Source organism: Quercus lobata, chromosome 10 (genome assembly GCF_001633185.2).
Source record: "Quercus lobata isolate SW786 chromosome 10, ValleyOak3.0 Primary Assembly, whole genome shotgun sequence".
Taxonomy (NCBI): Eukaryota; Viridiplantae; Streptophyta; class Magnoliopsida; order Fagales; family Fagaceae; genus Quercus; species Quercus lobata.
The window spans coordinates 62,046,797-62,064,383 of record NC_044913.1 but is presented as its reverse complement, the minus strand read 5'-3'; the positions used below and the strand labels follow the sequence as shown (position 1 = coordinate 62,064,383).

Below are 17,587 nucleotides of genomic sequence, written 5' to 3'. Positions count from 1 at the left end.
GAGTCGGGCCACACCACCGATGATTGCAGAAATCTAAAAAACCACTTAGACGGTCTGGTTCAAGAGGGGAAGCTGCGACATCTACAGCATCACCCTGTCGGATGGCAGGAGCAGTCGAACGTCGAAACAAGGCAAAGCACATTAAGACCACCCATTGGCACGATAAATTTTATTCTCGCCGCACCAGGACGGATCGACTCCCATCCTTTCAGAGTAATGTCTGTGGGCAGGCTCCCCTCTGAAGCTGACGGTAGGGAGTCCAAGAGGGCTAGAGGGATGGCCACGCTCCTAATCGGATTCTCGGATGAGGACAAACTGGGAACCCTCAAACCCCATGACGATGCCCTAGTCGTCACGCTCAGGATCGGTGGATACGACGTGAAGAGGGTCCTAGTCGATCAGGGTAGCGCCGTGGAAGTGATGTATCCCAACTGTTTTGAGGGAAAAACCATCACTCCGAAAGGCATGATTAGGCTCCCTATACAAACAGACTCGGACGTGGTGGAGGTGGACTTCATAGTGGTAGACGCATACTCCCCCTACACCGCCATTGTAGCCAGACCGTGGCTTCATGCCCTAGGGGCTGTGTCAATAACCTTACACCAAAAGGTGAAGTATCCATCGGAAGGTCGAGTGAAAGAAGTAATAGGGAACCAAGCCATGGCTCGGCAATGTATGGTGTTAGCAATCTCGCGACGACTAAGTACTAAGCCCTCCATCTCAGCCGAGAATGACTTATAGCAATTAATGACCCCGACCCTGGCCTCGGGTAGTGAGGGACCTACCGAGGAAGCGAGTTGTGAGGATTTGGAGAAAGTTCTTGTTGGCTCTGACTTGGAAAGATTTTTTCAGGTCGGCTCAGAACTACTGCCCCAAGAGAAGGAAACATTAATTGACTTCCTCAGACAGAATGTGGACGTGTTTGCATGGGACGCCTACGAGGCTCCGGGGGTCGATCCAGATTTCATTTGCCACCACCTTAATGTTAGCCCGGCCATAACACCTAAGATGCAGCCTCCTCGGTGACCGTCGAAAGAGTATGCAGAGGCTGTGAGAGAGGAGGTTATAAAATTGAAGAAAGCAAGAGCTATCAAGGAGGTATTCTACCCCGAATGGCTGGCCAACACAGTCGTGATGAAGAAGAAGAGTGGGAAATGGCGGGTCTGTGTGGACTTCACAGACCTGAACAAGGCCTGCCTGAAGGACCCTTTCCCTATGCCGCGGATAGATCGATTGGTGGATTCGACTGTGGGACACCCTCGAATGAGCTTTTTAGACGCCTTCCAAGGCTACCATCAGATACCCCTGGCCACCGAGGACCAAGAAAAAATGGCTTTTGTCACTCCCGTTGGAAACTTCCATTACAAGATAATGCCCTTTGGCTTGAAGAATGCCGGGTCGACCTATTAGAGGATGATAACCAAGATGTTTGAACTACAGATGGGTAAGAGCATCGAAGTCTATATAGACGACATGGTGGTGAAGAGCAAGTTAGTGCCCAACCACGTTAGGGACCTCGGCGATGTCTTTGGAATTCTGAGAAAGTACAGGCTGCGCCTAAACTCGTCCAAGTGTTCATTCGGGGTGGGGTCAGGGAAATTCTTAGGTTACCTAGTGACCCATAGAAGCATTGAAGTTAGCCTCGACCAAATTAGAGCTATCCATAGACTGCAGCCTCCATGGAATCCCAAAGAGGTCCAAAAACTCACTAGCATGATTGCCACCTTAAACCGTTTCATCTCCCGCTCGGCGGACAGGTGCAGACCTTTCATCTTCTTATTAAACAAGTGGAAAGGCTTTGAGTGGACTGAGGAGTGTGCCTTAGCCTTCCAGTAGCTTAAGGAATACCTGGCTCGGCCACCGATCATGTCTAATCCTGAAGCCGACGAGGTGCTATTCGCCTATATTGTGGTAGCCCCTCACGCAGTGAGTTTAGTGCTGATCCGGGAAGACAATGGCACACAACGGCCCGTCTACTACGCAAGCAAATCATTACACGAGGCAGAGATCCGTTACCTCCCCCTTGAAATGGCCGTCTTGACAATTGTACAAGCCACGCGAAAGCTCCCCCATTACTTCCAGGCACATACCGTTGTTGTACTGACCCAACTTCCGCTGAGATCAATACTCCGAAGTGCCGACTACACAAGCAAAATAGCAAAGTGGGGGACGATTCTAGGCGCCTTCGACATTAGGTACATGCCTCGTACCGCTGTGAAGGGTCAGCTTCTCGCGGATCTAATAGCTGGGTTTGCAGAACCCACACTAGAAGGAGGAGGAGAGCCACTAAACCCAGATCGAAAACTGATCGGCACAGTCTCTCAGCAAGAGCCCACTTGTTGGAAAGCACACGTTGACGGCGTGGCCAACCAAAGGGGCTCAGGAGTGGGGCTCGTCCTGGTTTCCCCCAAGGGGATTACCATTGAAAAAACGTTGAGGTTGGGCTTCTCCGCCACGAATAACGAAGCGGAGTATGAGGCATTATTGGAAGGAATGTCAATGATCCAGAAACTAGGTGGAAAATCCTTAAACATGTTCTCAGACTCAAGACTTGTCGTGGGACAAGTAAATGGGGAATTGGAGGCGAGGGATGAAAGAATGCAAGAGTACCTAGTCCAAGTCAAGCGCTTGCGGGCGCATTTCGATCACTTCAATCTAGCGCATGTGTCTAGGAGCGAGAACACCCATGCTGACTCTCTTGCAACGCTTGCCACCTCCTCGGCTCAGCCACTTCCTCGGGTTATTCTCGTAGAAGATCTATACAGCCCAACGATGGCGAGAACCGACTTAGTACGGGTTCACAACATCAGGGCAGGGCTTAGCTGGATGGATCCTCTAGTGTTATTCTTAAAGCACGACACCTTACCAGAAGATAAGAACGAAACCGACAAGATTAGAAGAAAAGCCTCTCGATTTTGGCTGTCCGAGGACTCCAAACTGTATAAGCGCTCATTCTCAGGACCGTACTTACTATGTGTGCGCCCAGATGCCACTGAACTTATCCTAGAGGAATTGCACGAAGGAATTTGTGGAAATCACACAGGGGGTAGGTCCCTGTCCCATAGGGCCATAACGCAAGGTTATTGGTGGCCGAGCATGCAGAGAGAGGCACAGGAATATGTGAAGAAGTACGACCAGTGCCAAAGGTTCGCCCCGAATATACATCAACCAGGCGGAACCCTTAATCCGCTGTCCAGCCCTTGGCCATTCGCGCAGTGGGGCCTAGACATCCTAGGACCATTTCCTAAAGCAGTGGGGAACAAAAGATTTCTTCTTGTTGGCACGGATTATTTCACAAAATGGGTCGAAGCTGAGCCACTGGTAAACATTAGAGACGTTGACGCCAAGAAATTTGTTTGGAAAAATATCGTCACCAGGTTCGGAATCCCTCACACCTGATCTCGGACAACAGATTCCAATTTGATAGTAAAGCTTTCAGAAGATATTGTAGTGAGTTAAGAATTGCTAATAGGTACTCCACACCGGCTTACCCGCAGAGGAATGGGCAGGTTGAAGCCATCAATAAAACCCTAGTAAATGGGTTGAAAAAGAGGTTAGATGACGCGAAGGGAAGGTGGGTAGAGGAACTGCCTCATGTCTTGTGGACGTACCGCACCACGCCACGTAGGTCCATAGGGGAAACACCCTTTTCGATGACCTATGGGGCTGAGGCTGTTATTCCTCTAGAGATAAATTTCCCAACACAGAAGACCAGCTCATTCTGCCCCAATGCCAACAACAGACTGCTGCAAAATAGTTTAGACCTCATCGAAAAAAGAAGGGAGAGTGCAATGGTCCGACTTGCCCACTACCAGCAAAAGCTCAAGTAAGGTTACGACGCCAAGGTGAAGCAAAGGTCCCTGGCACCTGGGGATCTGGTACTGAGGAAGGTCTTGGGCACTACAAGAAATTCCGCGTGGGGAAAACTCGGACCAAATTGGGAGGGCCCATATCGTATCACCTCTGTGGCCGGCATAAGGGCTTACTTTTTAGAAGATTTAGATGAACATGTAGTGCCACGCCCTTGGAATGTAAATAACCTGAAAATGTACTATTATTAATGAAATTTGCAATTCTTGGTGCCATGCTACCGTACAATTTATTCTAAGGGTTAAACAGAATCTAAGTCCTGTCTGGCTCCTCGGACCACAGGATTGGGGGAAATTAACCAGAATACAACTTCTACTAAGGGTTATACAGAACCCAAGTCCTGCCTGGTTCCACGGACCACAGGATTAGGGGAAATTAGCTATCGTACAATTTATTCTAAGGGTTAAACAAAACCTAAGTCCTGCCTGACTTCTCGGACCACAGGATTAGGGGAAATTAACCAGAATACAACTTCTTCTAAGTGTTAAACAGAACCCAAGTCCTGCCTGGCTTCACAGACCACAGGATTGGGGGAAATTAACCAGAATACAACTTCTTCTAAGTGTTAAATAAAACCCAAGTCCTACCTGGCTCCACGGACCACAAGATTGGGGGAAATTAACTACTGTACAATTTCTTCTAAGGGTTAAACAGAACCTAAGTCCTGCCTGGCTCCACGGACCACAGGCTTGGGGGAAATTAACTAGAATGCAACTTCTTCTAAGATGTAAATAGAACCTAAGCCCTGTCTGGTTCCTCGGACCACTGGCTTGGGGGAAATTAACTAGAGTGCAGTTTTATCTAGGTGTTAACTATCATTTTTCTCAAACATTCATTCATGCTTAACCATGTTACTTAAATTTCGAATAACGTTTGGCTCTCAGCAGTTAGTAGCATAACAGAAACTCATTCAAAACAAAGGCAGAAAAAGAAGCAGTAAGACAAGATTCAAAGGAGAAATAATATCATTCATTAAGCTCCAAAATGCGTTCTCTTACAAACGTCGGTAAAATAAGGAGACAAAAGACAAAAAAAAAAACAAAAAAGGGCAACTACAAGTAAAGTCCTACACTAATGCCCCAGGCTTTATCCTGGGCAGAACTCTTTGCAGGGACCTTCGCCTCAGGTTGATCACCTCCTGCCTTGGGCTCAGAAATGGCCTCCTTGGCTTGCGCAACCACATCCCTTATTGTGAAGGTGTCTTTAGGCGACTTGTCTTTTGCAGGGGGCTGTACCTTCTTGGTTTCAGGTACAAGGGAATCCGAAGTAGTGACCTTAGCAGAGACAGGCTCCTCAGGAAGAACCAAACCTGGAATCTCGCGAATATCTTCAGGGAAGAAGATATTCTCAATCTTCCTGAGGTTAGAGTCCGCAGGCACAACCGCCCGGTCTAGGGCCACCCCCCAGGACATAACAATGTAGTCCCTACACACTGTTGCCACCTCCTTGGTTAGCCTAGCCTCGGTATCCGCCACTCCACGTTTGTAGGAGGCTGCCATCGAAGCCTCAGCCGCCTCCTTGGCCAGGCGAGCCGCCTCTTTTGCCTTTGATAGCTCGGCCTTGAGGTCTGAGACCGTTTGCTTCTCGGTCGCGAGGTTTATCTCGGATATATGAAGCTGTTTGCGCATTTCCTCAGCCTGCTGGGTGGTGGTCTTAAGCCCAACCTCGGCGCTGTCGCGGGCCTTCAGCGCATCCTTTACTTCTTTATTTAGGCGATCATTTTCCAGCCTAAGGGCGCTAGTTGCCTTCTCCGCAGCGATGCGAGATTGAACCTCAGTGTGCAGGTCCTCGCGAGCCTTTTTGGCCCACTCCTCAGCTACAAAAATTTGTTGAGTGATCTGCGTGGGAGTAATGGAAAATTGATTAAAAGAAAATAACAGACAGACAGGTGCGGAATAAAGAAACTGAATAAGGAAGAATCTTGACTTACCATGGCCATGTTTCTCTTCAGCGACATAAAGAGATCTGGTTGCTGAGTAGCCCGGAGCCCCTCCATGTCACGAGGTAGGAGAAGGGGCTGCTGCAAGGCCTCAGCCAGATAAGACGCCTGTCCTCGTTGGGACTCCTACAGAGTCGCGTCCCACGAGATAGGGGCGCCATCCAACTCTAGGCGTAGGGACCAAGTCCGTTGCTCCCTCTGCATAACCGCCTCGTCTCGGCTATCAACGGATTTTGTTCTTTTTTCTTTGGACTTTTTGCCCTTCTTCTGTTGCTTGGCCTTCTCGGGGCCGACCTCGCCCTCCTCTAACTCTTCCACAGGTCTCTTCCACCTCAAATTGGGAAGAGGTTGTAGCGCTGGGTCAGTTGTGGGGGGAGAAGGAAGAGGAAGCTTGGATGTAGCCTGCTCCTTGGGGGCATCCCTGGAAGACTGCCCCTTATTTCTATTGGACAGGAGGCCCTTGAGACCAGACCTTGGCTTCAAGTCCATGTCTTCTTCTTCGACCTCTTGGCTAGTGTCAACTTGTGCAATTACCAAGCTAAGAGTGGGAGCCGCCGAGGAACTGTCTATGTCTAAGTCGGAGTCCGAGAGCTCTACAGGCCTGGCCGATTCCTCTCCCTCCTCGGCGAAGCGGAATTGGTCAATTTGATCCTCAAGAGATGAGTGCGAGGAATCAGCTCCTTCTTCTAGGAAAACTGCCTCGGGAAGAGAGTGCTGAGCAGGCAATTGGACGGGAGGCAAGTCTCTCCGAGCAAGAAAACCTGGTTTAGAGACGTCGATGCGAGCTAATCGGGGACTTCTAGCCCTGATGGCTTGACCGATGTCCACTAGAGCGCGCGAAAGGGGCTCGTAGTCCAAGATTAGAGGAGCGGCACGCAATTGCCCGTCCTCACTCACAAAAATTTCGGACCTTAGGAGGAAGTTGAGAGCCTGGACGTTGACCAAACTTAACCGAGGAGTTGTTCATTCTTTGTCTACAAAACCGAAAGGAATGATTACGTTAGTCCGAGGAGGCAAATAATCAAAGCTGAAATTGAAATAAGGAGAAGAAGACTTGAGACTAAGATCCCCTCCAAGGGGTCTGATCCTACAGTGCCCCACCTGGTGTTCCCGCCCTAACTGGGCAGTGAAGACCGTCGTGTCATGCTCCGGAGACGATCAAAAGGTTGTCCTTCAAGCCTTTGTTGGACTTGGGAAGGTAGGATACCAGCCTCACCTCGTTGGACCTGGATTTCAGGTAATACGACTCGTTGAGGCTTTGACATTCATATAGATGAACTACGTTGTGCCATGAAAGGCCGAGGTTTATCTGTTCATTCAGAGCGTCTATGCACCCCAGGATTCGGAACATGTTCGCGGCGCACTGGTGGGGGACCAGCCTATGATCATGCAGATAATCCCTAGTTATTCTCCCCATAGGGATCATCATTCCTCCCTCTATGAAGGCTATCATCGAAATGGCGACCTGCCCCGTCTTTCTCTTGGTTAAAACCTCGTCCAAGGAGTAGTATTCTAGACCTACTCCCGGTGGGATACGGTATTTGACCCTGAAGCCTTCCATACCGGCTGGAGAGTCTACCAGTTTCTCAAGCTTACCCATCCCATTAACCCTAGGCGATGCGAAGAAGGTTTACTTAAGGAAGAAAGCCGGGAAAGGCAACGGAAGGGAAATGAGTACTTACGAGAGCGAAGATCCTAAATCTCTCGAGCTTGTGAAGAACTCGCCGGGAATCCTTAAGGGAGTGTCTATGGAGTTTGAACGCTTTGCAAAAGAAGGTGCTGGAGTGCTCTGGGACGCTTGAGTGCTTTTTCAAAAAATGGGAGTAAGTTCCCCTGGAAATCTTATATACAGGGGAGAAACTGAACGGGCTTGCTCCCGCCCAGAGAAATGGGAAAAATATCAGCCGTTGATCAGGCGCCTCATCGTTGGATTAGAAGGACATAAAGCCGCCTAACATAATAATTAGCGCCTCGTGGGTTATGAAACGCCATCAGTAGTAATGAGGCACGTGGGGCTTTACCCCCACACGTGTAAGACAAGGATTCATAATAAGTGACCCCATAAGTGTCAAAATCCCGCCTTTTCTCCTCGGATAAGAGTGAAAGAACCGGAATTTTGAGGGGTTATTGTAGGGGTAAAGTCCCCAGATCAAATAATGGGCCTTGGGCCTCATATAGAATTCGACTGCGTTCGAGGAGAAGGTGTGGGCGCCAAAAGGGCTCCTGGCCCAATTCTTATTGGCCCAGACTTGTTTAAAAGGCGGTACGAGGAGAAATGTCTCCTCGGACGTATCAAGTATGGCTCAAACATGCACCCTACCAGCAATACAGAATGACTCTAATGAGTATTAGTAGCAGGGATGAGTCCCACAAGCCTGTGAGAGGGAAGAGAGTATAGGATGTCAAGGGAGAGACCACAGCTGCCACATTAAATACATGTCAGCTGCTTTTCTGGCCGCATTAATGTGGAGAGGACTGGCGAACAGTGTTACCTTGGCTATTACAACTCACAGAAAGATGGGGGAGATGTCCGATGGGACGGGCACTCAAGTGACGGTCCAGATGATCAACAGGTGTAAGGATCTGATGACTTCAAGGGGGCTATATAAGAGAAGGGAGTCCCCATGAAGAGGGGGACTAAAAAAAAGAAGAACTTAGAACAGAAGAAAGAGAGAAAGACCGTAGTCTTTGATCAGGAACAGAGGTGTACCCCATACGCCTCCTCGAACCGAGTATCCAATGGGTATGAAGGAGATTTTCTTATGTTCGATTGTTGTATGGCCCAAAGTTAACTAACACTCACTTTGTTAGGGCCTAGTTCTGTAACCCGCTCTCTACAAATTCATTGTCTAGGGCTCCTTGGGCTAGAATCCCATACCTGTTGGGCCTGGGCTCCGAAACGCGACCTTACAGTTGCCTTTTGTTTAAACTAATTTTCTTAGCTTTGATCTAATTTATATGCTTAGGATTAGGGTCTTAGAATTAATGATTAAATATGGTTAGAATTAATAGATTAATTTTAACAATTTTCTTATTTGATTTTTATGTTACATCAAATTATCAAGATGTTCTACATATGTATTCTTGAATTATCAAATTTAATTTTAATTTATAATATTATCAAGATTATATTAATTTTAGATTTATCAATTTTTTAGTACGTTTTTTAAAAATAATTATCAATTTAAAATTCAATTTGGAATTATCAATTTAATTTAGCTTTAGGAAGAAATCTTACCCCTTATTTTAGTGAGATAATTATTTACACTTGATAATTTTTTCTTTTATTTTTATTGAATTTATTAAAATATATAATTATTTATACATTTATTTTATAAGTTTTTTCATAAAACCGTGCAACGCACGGGCTTATAACTAGTATATAATAAAAGTTGGGCTTAGAAGTTGTGGTTGCGCCATGTGGTTTCACGAAATTGTAGAAATTTTATTAGATTTTTAAAAATATATATATTATACATCTCTATCAATTTTTTAGATAAATACAAAAACTTAATTGTTGTTATCTTTTGTTTAAGTTACATATGATTTTTAATTAAAGTGTGCATCTTGGGCAAATTCTTTGTTATTATCAGAATTTTGTCTACTACTTTATCACCTCTTTGGATAAAGTTTGATGAACACAAAAACTTAATAATTTAATAATATATCAAATCTCTTTCTTTGGATAGACTTCTCTTAAGGGAAATAACGCTTTGGATAGACACAAATGCCTAATAGTGTATTACAACTAATCAATTATATTGAACATTTAAAAAAAAAAAAAAAAATCCATTTCTAATATTTTTCTGTAAGTATTTTTTCCTTCACGTTTTTTCGTTTCTAATACTTTTATTTTATTTTTTCTCTTCACTTTTCCTCCTATTTTGGTTAATCTATTATGCTTTTTTTTTAGTAAAGGGTAGAAGGTTTTTTTGATAGATGGATAGAAGGTTCATCTAGTGAAGTCTATCAACTTCTTATTTATTTTCACTGTCACACGGCTACTTCAACTTTCTTTTAATATATATAAACTTTAAACTTTAAACTTCACCTTTGTATCTTCGTATCAACTCTCTCTCCACCATTAATTATCATTCTCTTATAATTCCTAAATAGAAAATTTTATACATTCCTCACCTCCTTTCAACCCTTCCACTTTTGAAAACTCTCCTCCTCACCCTCTAAACAGGTAGCAAAACAATACCTAAAGTTATTCATGCATTATGTACTTTTTTAAAAAAGAATTTATTTTTTAGTGTTGAATATTTGATATAACTCCATTGATCTTTTTGTAATGTACAGGGAAGAACAAGTGCTTTCATGGGTCAAACTCGTCGTGGCAATGGTTAGCCTCCTGATTTTCATTGTGGCACTGCGCAATTGTAAAAATAACTCCAACAATGGCGCCTGAAGCGATGTTATTACCTGCAGCAGCAGCCAAATCACTATCCAACTTGCCCATCTCTGAACTGAATATGACATGAAGGCTTTTGTCTTATAGCCTATCTCTGTCCACGTATTCAATGTTAGAGGTATGTATTTCTCTTTCTTTTTTTTCATATAAGAAAGGTACTTCAACATCCATAAGTTGGACTATCTTGCTGACAAAAAAAAGACCTGATAGGTAATTTTGATTCTACATAATACATTGCTATTTTCATAACTAACACAAAAATTTTGATTCTACATAATACATTACTATCTTCATAACTAACAAAAATTATTGAAGCCAATACACTAAAATATAGAGGTGGTGGGAAAAAAATGGGCAAACCTAATATTGATTAATATATTATTTAGATTTGACACATTATATCAAGAGATAATATTTTAATTAATTGATCAACAAAAATTTGTATGCAAGAGGGAGAAAATATATTAGTTTTTTGGATATATTTGTGGAGGCCATTATTAGAAATATATGTTATATATAATATACGAGTATGCAATTCTTTCTTTTGAAATATATGGTATGCCTTTTTTTATTTTTTTACTTTCTATTTTTTATAGTAACAACATTATATGTCTATAAACTTCTAAATGTAGACAATTGATGTTTGAATGTCATAGATAAACTATATATGGTTGTCTTCTACAACTCTTCAAAGGTGTAGGGGTCTTAAGTTTAATTAAGAAAAATGTTAGTACAACTGTACAGGTTTAAAATTAATTATTTTTGATAGTTAAGTTTATATTTTCTTAGTGTCAAAATTTTTTTATTTGTTTATATTTTCTCAATTAAATTAGAAGTCGTGCATATTATGAGCATAATATATTTTCTTTTTCTTCTTGATCACTTCTTCTATACCCTATTGATTCTTTTGACCTTTTCAAGTAGCTTCCTTGAGCATTACATTAGTTCTTTATCTCAAAGATGAAGCTTCCATTGTTACCAGATTGGTATATATGTAACCCTTGTAGGCATACATGATTTTTTTTTTGGGAAAAAAAATACATGAAATTAAAAGTTATTCCAAAGTGTGCTCACACAAACATGCTCTCACTCTTAGTCATACAATATCATTATATTGCAGCTCCATTACATGCACAACTTATATAGATCACCAACTATTATGCATGTGTAAACATGATATATAAGTAAGTAAATTATAGCTATCTGTAAAATGAAAAATAATAATCTAATTATTTTTTCTATAAAGTTTTTATTAGATTTTAAAAAATATATATATATATATATATATATTTGTTCTTATCCTCTTCTCCTATAACAATCTAAAAATTCTTCATCAAATCTTTTTATTATTAATTTATCTATAATTTCTAAGTAATTTATTTAATTAGCAATAGGAGATTTATGAGTTCTAGCATTCTAGGGAATTAGAATTTTGGTTTCACACTAATAGTTCATATCAATGTTAATTCATTACGTGTATACAACTACTAATATCAACCTTTAATTTTTTTTTTAAAAACACCTTATGGATAGACACAAAATTATAATTGTTCTTATTGATTTTTTTCCTATACATCTCTATCAATTTTTTAGGTAAATATAAAAACTTAGTTGTTGTTATCTTTTATTTAAGTTACATATGATTTTTAATTAAACCGTGCATCGCACAGGCATAACACTAGTTAAGAAATAAAAATCTCTCTAATAATAAACAATTTAGGACACATGACGCAAAGTTGAACTTCAATTGTAAAATCTAATTGAATTTTTTCTAAGTTTTTCCTATTAATATACATCCATACATACATACATATATATATATATATATATATATATAAATATATATAATGGGTAAATGGGTAATATCCAAATCCTACCTGATTACATTCTACCCATGAAGAACTGGGTATTGCTTGGAATATTTGGATCAGGTAGGGTTGGATATCCATTATTCAATGGGTATGACTATCCCTACTCACCATCCACTTGAATAAGTTTCTAATCAACTTTATACTTTTAACTTTTTTTTTCATTAAAAAAATGCCATTGGTTTTATTCTTTGTTTCCCAACTTGTAATTTCTTTTATTTATTTTTAAAATTTTATTTCTTATTAACGCATATTTGGTTTTAAAAAAAACCCTATAATTTGGTTCCTCAAAATTTGGATTCTTTAATTTTCATTGATTGCTTAAATTTAAAATTTTCCACCTTATAGTTTGGATTTGTTCAATATGATACTTTTATCTACAATGGTTAATTGTGTCAAATGTCAAACGACGTTGCAAATGGAAGTGCGTATACACCAAACTTGAACCAAGGGTCGGTTTGGATACTGCTTATTATTAAAAATTGAAAACTGAAAACACTGTAGCAAAATAATTTTTAAATGTATGAATAGTACCGTGAGACCTAATTTTAAAGTTGTTTTTCTAAAAAGAAGTACTTGCGGATCCCGTGAACAATGCACGGGACCCACAAAAACCACTGGACACGCAAAAAACATTGGATGTGGCCGCTATCCAAATGGATACCAAGTAGTACCAAGGATCACAACAAATATCCAGCTAAAAAAAAACAAATTTTTATCAAGAAAATTAGATCAAATTATCTCAAAGGTTAAAATGGATGTTACAACCTTATCCAAAAAAGAAAAACCCAATGTTATGACCATATTTAAAATTTAATGAACAATACAAGTATAGTTAAAGTGGTTTACAGCCCATAATAGTGCATGGAAGCAGGAAAGAGATCAACTTAAATAATGGGGAAAATGCCCAGCATAACTGGCCCATATTGTCAATGCATTTTTTTAGTTCATTTAGAAAACAGCAAAACAGAAAAGCCAGTTAGCACCTAATTGACTGAACATTTAATGGCAACCCAACCTAAACAGCAAGGGGTAAGACAAAGGTACTACTCAGTCAGCCAAGCCAAGTCCATAAAATGAACATGTTTGAGGTGGATGCTAATCTTGCATACTGTCTTTCTTCCACCAAGAGTCTGTTACCAACTAGCGTCAAACTACACTTCTCAAGCCTGCTCCCAACGACATTATATAAGGAATTCTTGTCCATATATGTAAACAATATGAGGGATATGGTCTAACTGGCAAATAAGGGAAAAAATTGGTGGCTACTCAAACAATTTCAACAGAGTGTTTTGGCAAGGAATTGGGTCTGATTTGAGACATTGCTTATTACAGTGGATGTTTCTATGCATTGTGGCTACATCAAGTGTGTATCTGTCTATATTTGATACTGTTTCTCAAAATAAGTGTTTACATGAATTAACAAGGGCTTTATGCACCTCTGTTTGAAGGGTCATATTGAGTCAAACCCAAATCGAAAGGCCCAAGTTACACTTAAGCTTGCCCAAACAGAAACACTCCCTTTTTCTGATCAATCAAGCTATAAGACCAACTCTTAACTTAGTAAACCATGTCTTTCTCTCAAAAGTAAACCATGGGAAGAATTTGTGTCATAGACTCACGGGCTTGGGTTTTGGACTTAATAATAGCCTTATTTAATAACAAATAAAAAAATAAAAACCTTTCTTCAGCCATTTTGTTGTATTCATCTAAGGTTTTAATAAAGATTTAATATAAATTGTGTTAATCTCAAGAGCATATGTAAAATGGCACCCTACACACAAGGACATACATAAGTCCATCTGGCCATGGAACTTTGTAGATATAACAATCTCTATGTTAAGGCCAGGAAACGAACAAAAGTACTTCCATTGCCAACAACACACTAGAAACTATTAGATATAGCACTTAAATCACATATCTGTCACATGCTGTAAAAACAATCCACAAAAATCCAAATACGTTTAAATACCATAACTATAACAATTTTTTTTTTTTTTTTTTTTTTTATATAGCAAACATTAGAACCACGATAATTACAAGGAGAGAAACAGCACTAAGATAAGGGAAAATGACGCTTGGGAATTAAAGTCCTTTTAGTACCGAAATATTTAGTGATTGTAGTTTTTTTTTTGGTATGCCATGTAGCCATGGAAGTGCTTGAAGTAAAGAAAATGTATATTCTAGTTGCATTATTGTCTCTCTCTCTCTCCAAGTCATCCCTTGTTTTGAGTTCCAGACAAGTGGTTGAAAGATTCACTTTCTTCTGCTTGAAGTTTACCAAGCATGCTTGTTCTTCTTATGGGCCTTAAACAGAAAAGGGTAATTTTTGCAATTTCTTATTCATTAAGAATTTACCTAACATGACATACTATTGAGGTATAAGATATGAGGCTTTTCTTTCATTAGATAGAGTTTACCTCCAAATTAGTTTGGAAGAAACTTCATCCAACCCACCATGTGATGATTCAAATGACTATTCATGTCTGATTTACTATGGTGATAATTGAAGCTATGATTTTATCAGTGGTGTAGCTGCAAGGAAGAGTAAAGAACATGGTTTTCAAGTTCATTGGTCAAGACCTCCTCCTTATTTTTTCCCTTTAAATGTAAGTTGAAGGAATTCAACCCCGGATTTAACCTCACAAATTGAATGGAGAAGAATGCCATTATATCACATGGCCAATGGCCAATAAACAAGCAGTATTTCCATTAATTTTTAGTGCAATTGTAAATGATTTTCAATTCAAAATATGTAAAAAATACATGCACTCACATATGATAGCATTTATTAAGTATTGGACAATTTCTCTTTATTTTCACCCTATATATACATATAGGACATCATTATTCTCCATAGGCACTAGCCATAACCCAACAAACTAACCTGATCTTGATCCTCAAACCTAGAAGCCTTCCACAACTTAGACTAGGATGGTAATTAGACACAATGCTCATGCTACATTCATACAATGTATGATTGAATCATTCACGAGCAACAACAACCACTTGTTTTCCAAAGTTGCGACCACTAAAAAGTCCAACAAGGGCAGCTGGACCACTCTCAAGGCCTTCAACTATGTCTTCCACATACACCAACTTCTTTTCTCTAATGTAAGGCAGCACAAGGTCTAAGAACTTGGGATATAGGTGATAATAATTGCGATGTGTATATCCTTTTATTTGGATCGACTTGTATAAGATCTGTATCAAATTTTTGATACCTTCAGGCTCATCAAGATTGTATTGTGAGATCATTCCGCACATAGCAATGCGACCATGGTGTCTCATGTTGAGGAGCACAGCTTCAAGCATTTTGCCCCCAACATGTTCAAAGTAAACATCAATGCCTTCAGGGAAATACCTGGTGGCAAACAAAACCACAAAGTTAGTGATGCATTTTTTCACTGTTTGAAATGTGTCCACCCAGTCATTAGAAATTAACTAAAGAGATAATATTTGTTGGAGGAATTGGGTGTATGAATGTTGAATGCCATAGCCAAATTTTGAGTTTTTGAATTTTTCAACTAATGTGGCACATTTTGGTCCGTTCACTGAACCAATCAACTGGATAATAAATTACTGTAGATGAAGCAAGCTCAACTTGAAAAATCCAATGCAAATTATGTTGTATGTTAGTTACCTTTTCAAAGCTGCGTTCAAGTCATGCTCTTCTTTGTAATTGAAAGCTTCATCAAACCCAAGCCTATTCTTCAATAGATCAACCTGATGCGGAAGAAAAAAGAATTCATTTGAAGGATAGACTCTTCAATTCACAAAGTAATAGAAAAGAAGGAAGGAATCAATGAATGAAAAAAGAATCAGAATTACTGCAACATATATAGTATATAAAATGAAACTAGATATTATACGACACATCTAAAATAGCAACCATTGAGTGCTATACCTTTTCTTTACTTCCAGCACTTCCAACAACATAACAACCCCCCAACTTTGCAAATTGGCCAATAAGCTGACCAACTGCACCAGATGCTGCTGAAACATAGACATATTCTCCTTTCTTAGGGGCCCCAACCTCATAGAAACCAGCATATGCAGTCATACCAGGCATACCTGTGGAATAAAAAAAAATCCTCAAATTTAGATGGAGCATTGAAATTAATTCAAAAGTGAAGTAACATAAGCAAGAAAAAAATATAAACTAAAGCAATTAAGCATTGATTTATACTGCTTTAATTAACTTTATGGGTCAAGTATCTATAATATGAGTATACAGATTTCAACTTGATTTGCTGAAATTTGTAGTAGTTTTGGAGAAAAGTATCAGTAGGAGATCTCACCTCTAAAACTAAAGCAATTAAGAATCTATGATGTATTTGGGCTTGCACATATGTATATGTATGTTATCTTAAATGAATTTGAACTTTATAAACAAAGCTTACCGAGAATTCCAGTATAATAAGAAAGAGGTACATCAGTATGTTGGATTTTAATGAGTGTTTCAGTTTTAGTGATTAGAGTGTACTCTTCCCATCCGGTGATCCCCCAAACCAAGTCCCCTGCCTTTAATTTTGGATGCCCAGAATCCAATACTTTCGCCACACCATACCCGAGAACTGGCTGCATGTGTATATGGTTTCCCCAAAATTAGAAAACAAATTACAAGCTCAGTATCACATGTATACACCATGGTATATAACAAATGCTAAAGCTACAAATTTTAGTATAAGTACAAGATAATGAATTTGTCAAACTTCAACATATAATAAATGTCTCACTAATTTGTGACACATCTCATACAGTTATGTAGTAAAATTTATAGTATTCCAAAAAAAAAAATTTATAGTATTCTTCAGATTGACTTACAGAGCCAGGGGTGTAGAAAATATATCCAGATCTAGAGAGACCTGTAGTTTTCCTCATAAAGAAATGCATGACAGGATCGCAGGACAAATATAGGTTCTTCACCAAAACTGCATTTGAATTTTCAGGAACCTTTAACTTAATGGTTCCAGTGGTCAGGTACATGTCTGATTCTTTAGGAGAACCAATGACATAATCTCTGAATATCACTTGTTTGTTGCTCACTTCATCTCCAACTCTCACCATTGCTACTCTCTGTCTCTCTCTCTCTCTATATATCCTCTTCAAGAATTTAATATAAAACTTTTTGTGTCAATGTTTTTTATGTGTAATGGTTCTTCTCTACGAACCACAAAGTTCTATTTATAGAACACATTTGGAAGAGAGAAATGAAATATGTTTCAGATTGAGTTCCATGAATGACGGCTGACGTGTCCGGGATGCAAAGAAAATACATAGTATTCTTAGGTGCACGTAATTGCTTTTTTTTTTTTTCTTTTGCTAGGTGATTTTGCGGGGGCTAGAACCCCAGGCATCAGGACACAATGGTACCTGGGTGCCAATAGGCTACTGAGGCCAATGGCAGGTGCACGTAATTGCTTACGCTATAAATGCTCTAAACTTCGAATAGTCAACACTTTGTACCATGAACTTGAAGACTGAGAAGTTCAC

The 17,587-nt window shown here is 40.0% G+C and overlaps 1 protein-coding gene across 1 annotated transcript; it reads right to left on the bottom strand.

The window, feature by feature from the left end:
• Positions 1-14,848: 14,848 nt before the first annotated feature.
• Positions 14,849-17,226, bottom strand: LOC115965456 (2-alkenal reductase (NADP(+)-dependent)-like). Its single transcript, XM_031084688.1, has 5 exons — positions 16,919-17,226; positions 16,495-16,672; positions 15,999-16,165; positions 15,735-15,817; positions 14,849-15,455 (listed from the first exon to the last, which is right to left on the bottom strand). Exons 1-5 carry the CDS (start codon positions 17,159-17,161, stop codon positions 15,077-15,079), a joined length of 1,050 nt encoding a protein of 349 aa, XP_030940548.1. The 5' UTR covers positions 17,162-17,226; the 3' UTR covers positions 14,849-15,076.
• Positions 17,227-17,587: the final 361 nt, after the last annotated feature.

Coding starts and splice junctions, on each gene's coding strand:
- LOC115965456 (XM_031084688.1), bottom strand. CDS start 17,161: ATGGTGAGAGTTGGAGATGAAGTGAGCAACAAACAAGTGATATTCAGA. Junction 16,673..16,918: donor TTTTCTACACCCCTGGCTCT/GTAAGTCAATCT, acceptor ATACACATGCAG/CCAGTTCTCGGGTATGGTGT. Junction 15,818..15,998: donor GTGCTGGAAGTAAAGAAAAG/GTATAGCACTCA, acceptor CTTCCGCATCAG/GTTGATCTATTGAAGAATAG.